This window comes from Trachurus japonicus, chromosome 5 (assembly GCF_045865225.1).
Source record: "Trachurus japonicus isolate A0001 chromosome 5, Traja_1.0".
Taxonomy (NCBI): Eukaryota; Metazoa; Chordata; class Actinopteri; order Carangiformes; family Carangidae; genus Trachurus; species Trachurus japonicus.
The window spans coordinates 32352037-32364504 of NC_140911.1; the positions used below are offsets into that span (position 1 = coordinate 32352037).

The window sequence follows — 12468 nt, forward strand, 5'->3', positions numbered from 1 at the left end:
ATCTTGTGACCCACTGGGCTCACATAACAGAGTTTGAGCTTGCACATCATGGCATGTGCAGACTCATCTTGTTTTCTGTTACGGTGGCGGGAGAATTAGCATTGTACTCTGCAGTCAAACCAGGCAGTAAATCCATCTTCCCACTCAGTTGATTATTCTGTTGTCTCGGTGGGTTTTTCTGTCTCTGTGAGATGTTTATCATGCACCGTGCGGTTTGCTTCTGCATACATTGATAATCAAATGCTCCTACTTGCGTGTCGCAAGTTGGATTTCATTTTGCTAGTCGGCACTCCACAGTACAATGGGCCTTATTGTCATATCAGCTTTCAGTTGGTGTTGCAGATTTTAGATTCTGTTAAAATAAAACTGATGCAGTTTAAAAAAAAAAATCTGATGGTCATGGCTCTTTAATGTTTTAATGCATCCATGATCATTTCCTAGAAATAACGCCTGATAAGACATGATCTCTATTAAATCTTTATCTTAATTATGACCAGAGTCATTTGACTGTTTGATTTGTAGGTTTCTATCCAAGAGCAGTCCATTGTTAGCTGACTTGCTGGAAGCCAAATTCTGGGCTTTCTATTTCACAAAGCTTCATCTTGATATATATATATATATATATATATATTTTCATCCTGTGAACCATCTTTGCCCCAAGGCCGTCCTAAAAAGCCTCTTATTTTTAGTCATTTAATTTGAGGTTTCTCTGAGGGCATTCTTTCCCTGACAAAAGGTAGCTGCCGAGTGACTTGTTGAAACCTGCAGCGAGCCTCCGAAAAGTTTTCTTCCTTGTTGCCTGTCCAAAGAACAGTGATTACTCCAAAGTGGAGAATGATCGGTTGTCGCTGCAGAAAAAGCTAAAAATAGTGGGTAAAAGAAAACACAGTGTAACATACATGAGCTTTCTGCTTCATTTAACTCATTTGACCATTGTAGGAACGGTGATTAGGCGTAATTTGAAAACGATGGACTCAGGAAAAATCTCGACAAAAAGAACCCCTGCAAACCCCCCCACCACACATATACTCTCACACACACACCAGAGATGGTTATCTGACACCGTTCTAGCTGTTGGATTTTGCTGGCTGCTTCTATCTGTGTGGCTTGTTTTTTTGTTTTTTGCTTTTTTTTGTCTGCACTGATTGCACTGGTCAATGCCGACTGTTTCTACATGTTCAGAAGCTTTTGTGCTCATTCTCCTCTTTACCCCCCCTGGTTTTGAGCGAACAACAATCTCCCTGCTAAATAGCGTGCGTTTCTTTTTGTGGAGTGGCTGTCTATTGTCTGGTAAGTTCAGTCATATTCTGGGTAAGCATTGACACAGACAGACACCTGACACCTTAAACGTGGGGCGGGGCCGCGAAGGTGGAAGCTTAGGTTTCCTTTGTTCAAGGTGAAGTTCGGAGGGGGCGGGGGGGGGGTGTAACAGTTGGGGTGAGCAGGAAAACTCAGAACCAGCTAGATCTTTTTATTCTATGGGCCAGATCAATGAACGTTTAAAACATGGTCAGTTCAGTTCTGCACATAAAAAGTCTTAACTGGAAATATTGGCAGACGCAGACGCAGAGGCAGGCTGGTTGTGTTTGTGTGCGCTGGGCATGTGTTTGTGCAGGTATGCACATTTGTCACTGTGTGTGCTGTCTATACACGCATGTGCGCCTGCCCATCTGTGATCTGTGGGCTCCTTGTCAGGCAGCAGGGACTCCGTTCTCATTTTCTCTGAGGAGTAGGAGGAGCCTCGAACAAAGAAGCCTTATCCTGTCCACTGGAGCCTGCGGGCTGGAAGCTTGCTGCTGCCTGTTCGCCTGCCCGCCACTCTGGAGTGGTAGACCCGGGAGTACAAAAGTTCTCTTGCTCAGCAATTTCGTTCCTCCTTAAAAGTTAGAGCCCGTCACAGAGCTGGGGTTTCTGTATAGACTCTCAATTGGAGGATGTAACTGGAGCAGCCAGACAACATGTGCAGTAACTCAGTGGGCTCCAAAAAAACATCAGAGAACATCAGAAATAGAAAATGATTGTCTTTCACTGCAACAATACTGTATGTTCATCTATATTATTCACACTCTGAACAGATAATTGATTCAAAACTTTCACCAAATGATCATTGCTTGGAGCAATTGTTGCTCTCAGTGTCATTGTTTATCAGGCTGAATATCCATTTCTATCGATTTCATGATTTAAATGGCCATTGGCCAATAAGGTTGAGATGAAGCTACATGCTTTCAGTCATATGTAATGTATCTCTCACACTCATGCTATATAATGCAGCAGACATAGGAGCAAAATCCAAGCTCTGCAGCATACAGAAAGTGCAGCTGCCCTTTTACTGGGAACTTCATCAGTAGGTTGTTCTCATGGAAGTTTCTCCAGAGGCCAAATGGGGAGAAAATAAGAGAGAGGAAGAGTCGCTCGCTCTCCCTCTCTTTGTATGTGTGTGTGAGAGCATGGCCAAAGCTGGTGAAGTCATTGTTACCCTCTTGTTTTACATGGGACTATTTATGTAGTGTGTGAGCATGTGAGAGGAGGAGGGGAAAGCATGTGGGTGATTTTCTTTTTTTTTCTTTTTCTGTTCTGTGTGTGTTTGTGTGGGTGTCTGTGTGTCCCCGTGTGTGTGTGTGTTCACATGTTTTCTTTGCCTGCTTGTTGTGGTTGTTCCCATATCCGATCCGTCCCAGCTTTGATAACAAAGGATTTTCTTCACTTCTCTGTCTCTGCAGTCAGTTAACTGGCAAATATGCGCTTGATTTCTATCAGTGGTTCTGCATGAGTGAAAATCTGAAAGATTTAAAGGGCTGTGCCAAGATCTGGTTGGAAATGGTGTGTCTTGTTTAGGTAGACATAATATAAGCATTTTTGTGGATTTCATATAATATTTCATATTGAATTAAAGAAGTCGATTTGATTTACAACAGTAAATACATGTTTGCTGTCGAGGCCAATGTCCTCTGGGGTTTGACAGTTCAGTTTTAACGATGCACAATATTCCAAGAAAACCCAGTCCCACTACTGCCACCTAAGTAAATGTTGAGATTTTTTTTTTTCTGGGATACATTTTTTCAATTTCTGCGTGTGTATCTACATATATTATATATATCGACTTTGTGGGTTTCTGCAGACCTTGCAGTGCAGGGCCTGGTTGTAACCTGTGGTTGAGCCTTCATCCTCCTCCTGTGTGTGTGTGTGTGTGTGTGTGTGTGTGTGTGTGATTTTTTTTTTTCCTTTTTTGTCATCTTCTCTCTGCACCCTGATGTTTCCCAGATGTTTCCTGTGTGTATCTCTCTCTTTCTTTTTTTGTTCTTTCTTTATTCATTTCTTAAAGGAGTAGGATCTGAGCCTCTGCCCAAACCAAATATTTGTAGTGAGGTTTTCTCTGAAAACTCTACAGCACAATTGTGAGAAAAAAAACCTTGGACTTTTATAGCTCCTGTATCTTTGACTATAAAGTAAAATATAACCAACTCACCAAATTGGCTCCTTTAGAGCTAAATCAGGCACACTCTTGAAAGGAAACCATATTTTTTATTTCATCCCATTGTTTCATTCGATTGTATTTAGTTTTCTGATAAGGCTTTGGTACAAGTAGCTTCATATAAAGCTTATTGTTATGCCGGCAAGTGCAAATTACAAGTTTTCACATTTTATAAGAGCTGCAGCTGTTCCTCCCTTCTTTCTTACGTTTTAAATCTTCAAACACAGTCATGATCTTTAACTTGAGGTTAACTTGAAGACAGGGTGTCATGTGAACAGTTACTTAAAAGGCAGCACTTAATGAAAGATCCCAGAAGTGTAATATTGTTCAAGATATACGACTATATCATTTATGTATTGAGGGTTGGACTCTTTGGGTTTTAAATGAAGGGATCTTTCAGTGAGTGCCCACCACAGTGGCTACCACTAATGCCAGGCTGCGCGTTACACAGACTCTAGTAAAATAGAATCAAATGGATCGACTCCCTGTTTCATTGTGTCAAGCCGTCCATTCTCATGTCAGTCACACACTCCCCTGTTTCAGTTTCAAAAAAAAGATACACATGAAAGTGTCAGCCCTACCAACCGTTGCCTTTGAGGTACTTTGAGGTACTGTGCAAAAGACTAAGGAGCAGGTTGACCTGTTGGCTATTTCTGAATGAGAACCAGTGGACGAGCTGTCCGCTGTGCTGCGGACTGTGGTCGGACTCGCCTGTTTATTTCGTTTTGAGATTTAATTCCAGTCCAACTCCATGTTGCATGACCGGTAGTCTGTTCATGCCAGTTAAAGCCGATCTGTGTAATAACCTAGTGAATTTACATCTTTTTATGGGTTTTCGAAAACGGAGCCCCCCCGACCCCCAGAAATGTGACAAATAAATCACACAGATGCTTATTACAGTGGACAGTTATTTACAGTCAAGACAGGACAGAATCATCCAGATCATTTGGTAATAATAATAAACCTCTCCTCATCTCTTGGACAATTTAACATTAACAGACACAGTTCAGTTTTTTAAATATCACAATGCAACGGAAAACCCGTATTTAACTTAATGTGTGAGCGGGTGCAGGGTGCACTCACTCACTCTCTCCTATGGATTGCTTTTGCTGTCAGGAGACTTCTGTCTGAACTTCAGTCTAATTGATTTGACCTACAAAAAATATTGTGACTCACCAATATTCAGCCAGTTCGGGAACGAGGATAACTTACTGCAGCCACAGACATCAGTTTTGGCAATAAACAAGAAGCCTGCAGTCAAAGTTCCCTTAAAGGGATAGTTCAACATTTTGGCAAATTGGCCCATTGCCATAATCCCTATAGTCTTAGGAGTAGGTTTGTTACCTTTATTTGTCGGTGCAAGCTATGTTTAGAATGGCGGAGCAGAGCTGTGAGTTGCTCAGAGCTACGCTACGGAGGCTAATGGGATTTCTTGGTAATGAACCTACTCCTATAAAACTATTTATGGCAATGGGCCAATTTTCCTAAATGTTGAACTATCCCTTTAATGAGAGCTCAATAGTTTGAGCAGATCGATTGATGCTTGATGCGTTAACCAGTGAAATAGCTTGGAGCTGCGTCCTCAACCTCTCCCCCTGTGTTTTTTCATCAGTCTCCACTCCTCTTACCTCTTTTAATCCAGTTTCTCCCACACCCAGTGGAGCTGCCAACCCTCACAGTTCTTTACTTCTCAAACCCTGTCTCTCACTTTTAGCCCTCATATCATCCTCTTCTCCCCCCTACCTCCAGAACCTGGCCACCCTCTCTCCTTCAGATCTAGCCCTTGTTACCACCCCCATGCCCATCTCTGCTGCGTAGCCCTCACCATTCGCCCTCTCCGTCCTCCCCCCACCCCACCCTCCTCTCTCTCTCTCCCCAGCTGCGACCCTAACGATAATTGAGAGGTGAGTAAGGGAGACAAAGACACAGAGTGGGCTCTGAATGCCTGATCCCTGGCATGAATTGTGGTGCAGGGTTTGGTGGGCAATCAGGCGAGGGGAAGGCGGGGGCGGCGGTGGATTCGACAGCCACACCATTCATTGGTCAGATTTGTTGATCCCGTTCGCTGGCTCCCGCGACGGCCCCTCTTGTGTGAGGATGTGGGCATGCCTGCTCTTTGGCAGTGATTAAAGTTTGGAACAACTTCCACAACCTAACTCAAGACCCAGCTGCTGGGTGGGGATGAGAGGGAAAGGGAGGGAGGGAGAGATCTTTATTATCTAGTTGCCTTTTAGCTAATCGAGGTTTGTTTATAATTAAAGATAACAGAAATACACAGAAGGACCTTTGTTATTGCACTTGATTGAAGATTGACATTTCCTATTTAAACAAAAGCATAACTTAAGCATTAACTTGTTCACTATTAACTGCATTCAAATGTATTTATTTTTATTCTTTTTGTCAGTTCAATAAAAATTTTGCCAAAAATTGATGCCACCGAGGCAGAACATAAAAAGCCTGTTGGTGAGGGTTTGTGTAAAAGCGGCCAAATCTCTCCCTCTTTAACCCTCAGGAAGTTTGCTGTCGATTGCGAGAGAAAAAGAAGAAAGAAAGACAAAGAGAAAAAAAAAGAGAGGGGGGGGGGGGGGTCTCTGCTAATGCGAGCTCTCGGCACAAATGAAGGAAACTACTGACCTCACTCTTTCTTATCGTAGAGGTCCGGACCATTCACATGCAACCCCCCCTCCCTTCCCCACCTCTCCTCAGCCCCCCCCATCCCTCCCTCTCTGTATTCTGTGGAGACTATTTATTTGTGGAGGACGCTGCTGTGGGCTCCAGATGCTTGACCCAGCAGTCAGGTTGCCTGGTCACATGGATCTACAACTGTTTGCCTGAACTTGTTGTTGTGCATCCAAACAAACCTTAAAAAGAGCCTCAAGTCTGCAGTGTGTTCTCATTCAGACTTTTTTTTTTTTTTTCACATGGGTGGGGAAATGCCTCCACACAGCAACACGGTGTCTGGCGGAGAATGGAAATGGAAAAATCACGCTGCGTTCTGTCCTGTTTGCTCAAAGCACATATATATTTTTCCAGCTGAAGCTCCATTGTCCATGCATTGTCCATTATCTGTGTTTAAAGGAGGAAGTCGGTGTGTGTGTGTTGATTTGTGAATGGGTGTGTATACGCATGGGGCTACTTGAAATTGGAGAGAAAAGAGGAGATAGAGAGAGGAGAGTACAGTAAATCTTGCTCCCTGTAACTGGGCCTCAAATTGTACGAGGGGAGTGGAGCTGCAGGAAGGGTGTAATACACTGTCGAACACACACACATACATGCGCGCACACACACACACACACACACACAGACCACATTTGACGCACCGAGCAAAATAATTGCTACCTGTTAAACTGCAAGCAAGTGTGCACAGCATCAGGCACGACCACTTCACTACATATTAAAGTCATTATCATCAGAGCTGGGAGCCGGGGAAAAGACCAGAATCTGTGTTGTGTTAAACTGTCGTTACTTTAATCTCTTATCCTTATCGCTGCTTTTTCACTGATTAAAATATGAGCTCACAGTTTGGAGAGAGTCACATTTCTTTGTGGTGGGAAGTAATTGTCTTTTTCATATGGAAAGTGAGCGGCCAGCCCACCGTCTTTTACCTTTAGTATTCAGTTCATGCTTGTGATTGTGTTGTGGGGGGAAAAAAGTATTTAAAAAAAAAAAAAAAAACAGACGTCAGCGACAACAGATTGAATCAAAACGTGGACGGCGAGCTGCAGCTAGAGATAACTTGGCACGGCCTGCATCTGTGCTGCAGCAACACTGCAGGACTTTGGAGGTTTTTCATCCGACAGCCGTGAGTGCAGCTGGCTGCCGGCTCGCCGGAGAGATAAAGTTGATCTGCCTACCGAGGAAACCACTTTAAAGCTTTGAACTTGGTGCCCCTTTTACCCCTCTGTGCAGGGCTAAGTTTGGAGCCCATCCACGTTGGATAATGTTAGTGTTCCTTCCTCCTTCCTAGAAAAGACAGCGAGTGCGCCTGAGCAAGTGCTTTTTACAAAATAGTCTTATCGAACCCTTGAGCAATCTGAAAAACAAGGGTGCATGCATGAGGTCACTATTTATAGCATCTGGTGGTCCTGTAGTGTCTGACACAACTCCATTTACAATTGTCCTTTTGTGTATCTCCTCTCTTCCCCCCCACAATTCATTCTCTTTCTCTCTCTGATCCTTACTTTACCTCCATTTTCCACCAGTCATCCTTCATCTTGTTGTATTTGATTGTGTTTAAATGTCATTTTTTTGGTTCCAGTAGCAAAAACAACAAATAATTTATTAAAGAACTTCTAATCTGGCTGGCCCATTGCCATAATCCTTATAGTTTTAGGAGTAGGTTCGTTACCTTTAATTGTCGGTGCAAGCTGTTTTTAGAACGGCGAAGCAGAGCCGCAAGCTGAAATCTCATTAGCCCCTGTAGCGTAGCTCTGAGCAGCTCGCGGCTCCGCTGTTCTAAAAACAGCTTGCATGGACAAATAAAGGTAACAAACCTACTCCCAAAACTATAGGGATTATGGCAATGCGCCAATTTGCCAAAATGTTGAACTATCCCTTTAAGTGAACTACAGCATATTATTGTGATGATATTGGTAAATGTCAATTAAACACATTTCTCTAACTTCTCTGTGTCTCCCTCTCTTTGCCTCTTTTTCCCCAGGAAACCTAATGGAGACTATCGGAGCTCTGCCGTCTCAAAGGACCGCAGCCGAAGCCCCATCGAGCGCGTGGTGGTGCCGGCCGGTCTGGGAGTCCACAGCAACCACCTTTACAGCCACGCCCACCACCACCACCACCACCACCTGGCCAGCTTAGCCAGCATGGACCAGCCCCTGGCGCTCACCAAAAACAGCATGGTGGAGGCTGCACGTAGCAGCACGGCGGCCATGACCACAGTGCCACACACAGTCAGCGCCGTGGAGCGCCAGCAGGTAACATGCACATCCACTGACTACATCTTTCACTAATTGTTGAGTAAACCTCAGTCCCCCCCCCCCCTCATGATATGACTAATGTGTTTTCATTAGAGTACAAGTTTCCTGTTTGGTATGTTAACCAAAAATGTTTTAAAACCCAGGTGGTAACTGAATCACTGCTCTCCATCCAACTTCAAACATTCTTCTGAACTCTCTTCATTCTGTAAAATCTTTCACCAACTCTCTAATTTTTTTCTTCTCCTTTTATTTGCCCTTCTCGAACATCCTTTGATCAAGTCCTGTTTTGTTTTTTGTTACAATAATATGAGTAGATTTGAGGGTTGGTTTTGATTTACAACGTACAATTTTTAATTCTTGTGTTTCAGAATCGTCCCTCGGTGATCACGTGCGCCCCCGCCAACAACCGCAACTGCAACCTGTCTCACTGTCCGGTCTCCCACAACGGCTGCTCAAGCCTCACAAATAACTACAGAAGAATCAACAGTGAGTGCACTCATGCATAATGCAGACACGACATCCTAGTTGTTTCTATTTGGCTACATTAGTAGGTACATTAGCAGGTTAGAGACCGGAGTTAAGGAGAAATTAGAAGCAAACATGGTGTCTTAATGATGAATTAATACAAATTACTACCAGGTGACTTTTATTGAGTGCATTTGTCTCCAAAAAATGGGTATTTATTTTGAAACAGACTTATTTCCCATCCAGAGCAGTTTGTGGGAAACCCTACTGCGAGAGCAAATCTCCCTCCAGAGCAAACACAACAGCTCATACTCTCCACATTCAGACTTATATAACCAGCGATGCGGGGGGAAAAGAAAAGAAAAAAAAAATCATCCCGATTTTCTCTCAGCAACTCTCACAGTTTCTGTTTATAGCACATTACTTTGCTTTACTCACTGCCCCGTCTGTTATCTCGGTGCTTTAAGCCACTCGAGGCTTCAGCCAAACACATGTCTGTTTTATTCATCCTGTCTGTGAATGTCAGTCATGTTTTCTGTGGGTTGATAACTTTACTGTGGCTGTTTTTTATAATCCCAGTGAAATCCCTATGATCTCATTGAGGTTAACAGTGAAATTTAAAACAGTGATTTAATATTACAAAAAAAAAAAAAACTGCAATGAAAAAGTGAAGTAGATGTTGGAGTTAGTATTTTTCCATTGACCTAAAATGCACATTACCAGTGTTGGGCAATAAATAACCCACTAACCATTATACAAGTGAGCTTTAGACATGTTTCTCATTTCATTGTGGGAACTAAAACCTCCTCGCTTTTCCTCCTGCCCTGCCTCTTTCAGCCAACACGGCCTGCGACCCGGTGATCGAGGAGCATTTCCGCCGCAGTCTCGGGAAGAACTACAAGGAGCCCGAGCCCGCCGCCACCAACTCGGTGTCCATCACGGGCTCGGTGGACGACCACTTCGCCAAGGCGCTGGGCGAGACCTGGTTGCAGATCAAAAACAAGGGGAGTCCCTCGTCATCCGGCAGCAGCCCAAACTCCTCCCCCGATAGTCGCATGGTCAATCACAACCACTCCCCCTCCGTGGTCTCCTGAAGGGGAGAGGGCCCCCCCACCCACCACCCCTAGTGTCCCCCTTCCCACTCATCCCAGCTCCAACATCCACGCCCCTGTCAGTCCTGGTCTGTCACCAGCATCCCAGAGGGAATGCCTGCCTGCTGGTCTGCTAAAGACATCCACAACCCTCAAGCCTGCTCTCTCTATGTCTCCCATAGAGGACCAATCCAGCAATAAGAAAAAGTTTTTGTTTGTTTTTTTTGTCCCCTCTGTCCTCTGGTATGCTAATGCCAGACAATAATCAGCAACGAGTGACGGGGGCTCGACTTGGGGACTTGACTCGGAGCATCGAGCTGCTCCTTCTGTTCATTCATCATCCCTGCATATCAAGCTCGGAGCTGAGCAAGCGTCTGTAGTTATATGTACATAAAGAAAGAGAGGAAAGGCTGTGTTTTAATTATTAATTTTCTTTTCTTCTTTGTTTTTGTTTCTTTTAACAGTAGTTTTGTGTACTGCTTCTGCATTTTGAGATGCCTGACGTTTGATAGGAAAGATAAGAAAGAAACACTCTAATCACAAACCACCTGACTGTGCAACCAAAGAAGCCTTTAGATGCTGATGTTTATCAGTGGCCACATCAGAAAACAAAAACAAGTCAAAAGCCATGGTGTAATCCCCTCCCTCCTCATCCTCACCCCTTCACCTTCCTTCTCTCTCCCGCTCTTTGTGTATGTGTTGAGGGGATTTTGTTACTGTATGTGTATAAGCGGTCGACTCGGTCTGATTTGCACTGCTGCCGTAGAGGGGACAGGCTGGCATGTCAGTATTGCACACTGGGATTGATAAAGCTGAGCTTTGTTGGGACCTCCCATTAACTCCAGTTTAAATTAACCTGGCCACGACCGAACAGCAAAAATGCACCATTATAATGCATTATTCATTGAATGCATTACTGAAAAATGTAATAATGCATACCAGCGGGGTTGGGTAGTACAGAATGGATATGCAAAGTAATATGGATTTGGATAATGTGTCTCAATATGGAAAAATTGCCACTTCACTGCTCGGTGATAAAGGGTTCTTCCGCTACAAACCATCGCAACTGTGCAATGCGCTTAGTTACCATTAACTGAACGGATCCCTCCTCAGCAACAACACTTGACGGTATCAGTCCACATTAAGTCACTCTTAGGGCGCAGAGAGCTCTCCACACTGAGGCCAGGGGTATAAACAATCAGGTACACAGTGGGACGAACTGGCCTCTCTTCAATTTAAGCGAATATCCATCACCATGGATACTGACAGAAGCATTAGTCACCCAGCTGTTATATCATCCCACTCCCCCTAGATCACATCCCAAAAACAAGTCAGGTGAAATACGCTCTCACCCTCCAGTCCATGGATCCAGAGCCGTTGTATAGGGGAGAAGGGTGATAATAATTCTAGGGGCCCAGCGCCCAGTGGGGCCCACAAAAAAACCCAGTCTTATCTTTGTATGACTGATTTATTCTGCATAAGACCCTGACTAATACTCATAGTAATGCTGCATTAGCATCAAAACAAAGTAGGCTAAATAAAAAATGATAAAACATACGTAGTCTAAGAAAAAAAAAGTGGAAAAGTTAGAGGGTAGGGGCCCACTTTAGTATTCTTTAAAGGGGCCCAGAATTCCTAGCAACGGCCCTGCATGGATCCATCAGTCTTGATTGGCATCGTCGTGGATTAACATCCCACTGGAAACTCACACCGTCAGTTGTAGCGTGGCGATTTTTCCCCCAAGCACAGTCGATGATCTCAGATCAGTTAACCGTGGCGTTGATGGCCATCACAAAACCACGAGGAGATGGGAGAGGAGCTGAGGACTGAGAACAGAGCAGTGGAACCTGCCGTGTGTAGAAGGATGGTCTTTTTTAGCTTTGATGTGTTTGTGACAGACTGAGCTGCCGACAGCGACGAGGGGAGAGATGACGCTGCATGTCACTCTGTGGTCGAACGAAAAGAAAGAAAGAAAAAAAAAACTAGTCTGGTTTCTCGACCGGGGAAGAGAAGATTATTCAGATCTCTTCAAACACGCCTTTGTTTTGTAACTCTTTGAACATGGGTGTTGTAATTATATTTGGCTTACACCCTGCTGTCCCTCCCTTCCTCCCTCCTTCCCTCCCTCCTTTCCTCACCTACACACTGTGGTTTGGTAGATTTCTACAAGGTTTGAAGGGTAAACTAATGCTTTTACAGATGCATGTTGTTTTTTTTTGTTTTGTTTTTAATAGCTGGTATCTATTAGTGTTTTTAAGCATTTCAATCTTAACTACTATTATCCTTTTCATTCGGACGTAGTTGTTACTTCTTTCGTTGTTAGTAACGGACATAGACACTATACACTCACTGCTGGGTCAGTTGTACTCCATATTATTATTGTTATTGTTATTATTACAATTTTTGTATTTTTTGTTTTGTTCTCCATTAATATCAGTATGGTAACAAACATCTGTAGTGGGACAGCCTCCGGACAGGCTCTGTTTAATGATAAGAGCTGCGTTTT

General features: G+C 43.8%; 1 protein-coding gene across 2 annotated transcripts in view; it reads left to right on the forward strand.

Moving 5' to 3' along the window:
* vgll4b (vestigial-like family member 4b) overlaps positions 1 to 10577 on the forward strand; it is a 38734-nt gene extending 28157 nt beyond the window's left edge. For both annotated transcript variants that reach the window (XM_085777528.1, XM_085777527.1), the window contains 3 exons: positions 8133 to 8403; positions 8775 to 8892; positions 9709 to 10577. In XM_085777528.1, the coding sequence (XP_085633654.1) occupies positions 8133 to 8403; positions 8775 to 8892; positions 9709 to 9965 (646 nt within the window). In that variant the 3' untranslated portion in view covers positions 9966 to 10577. The remainder of the gene's footprint in view (positions 1 to 8132; positions 8404 to 8774; positions 8893 to 9708) is intronic.
* Positions 10578 to 12468: the final 1891 nt, after the last annotated feature.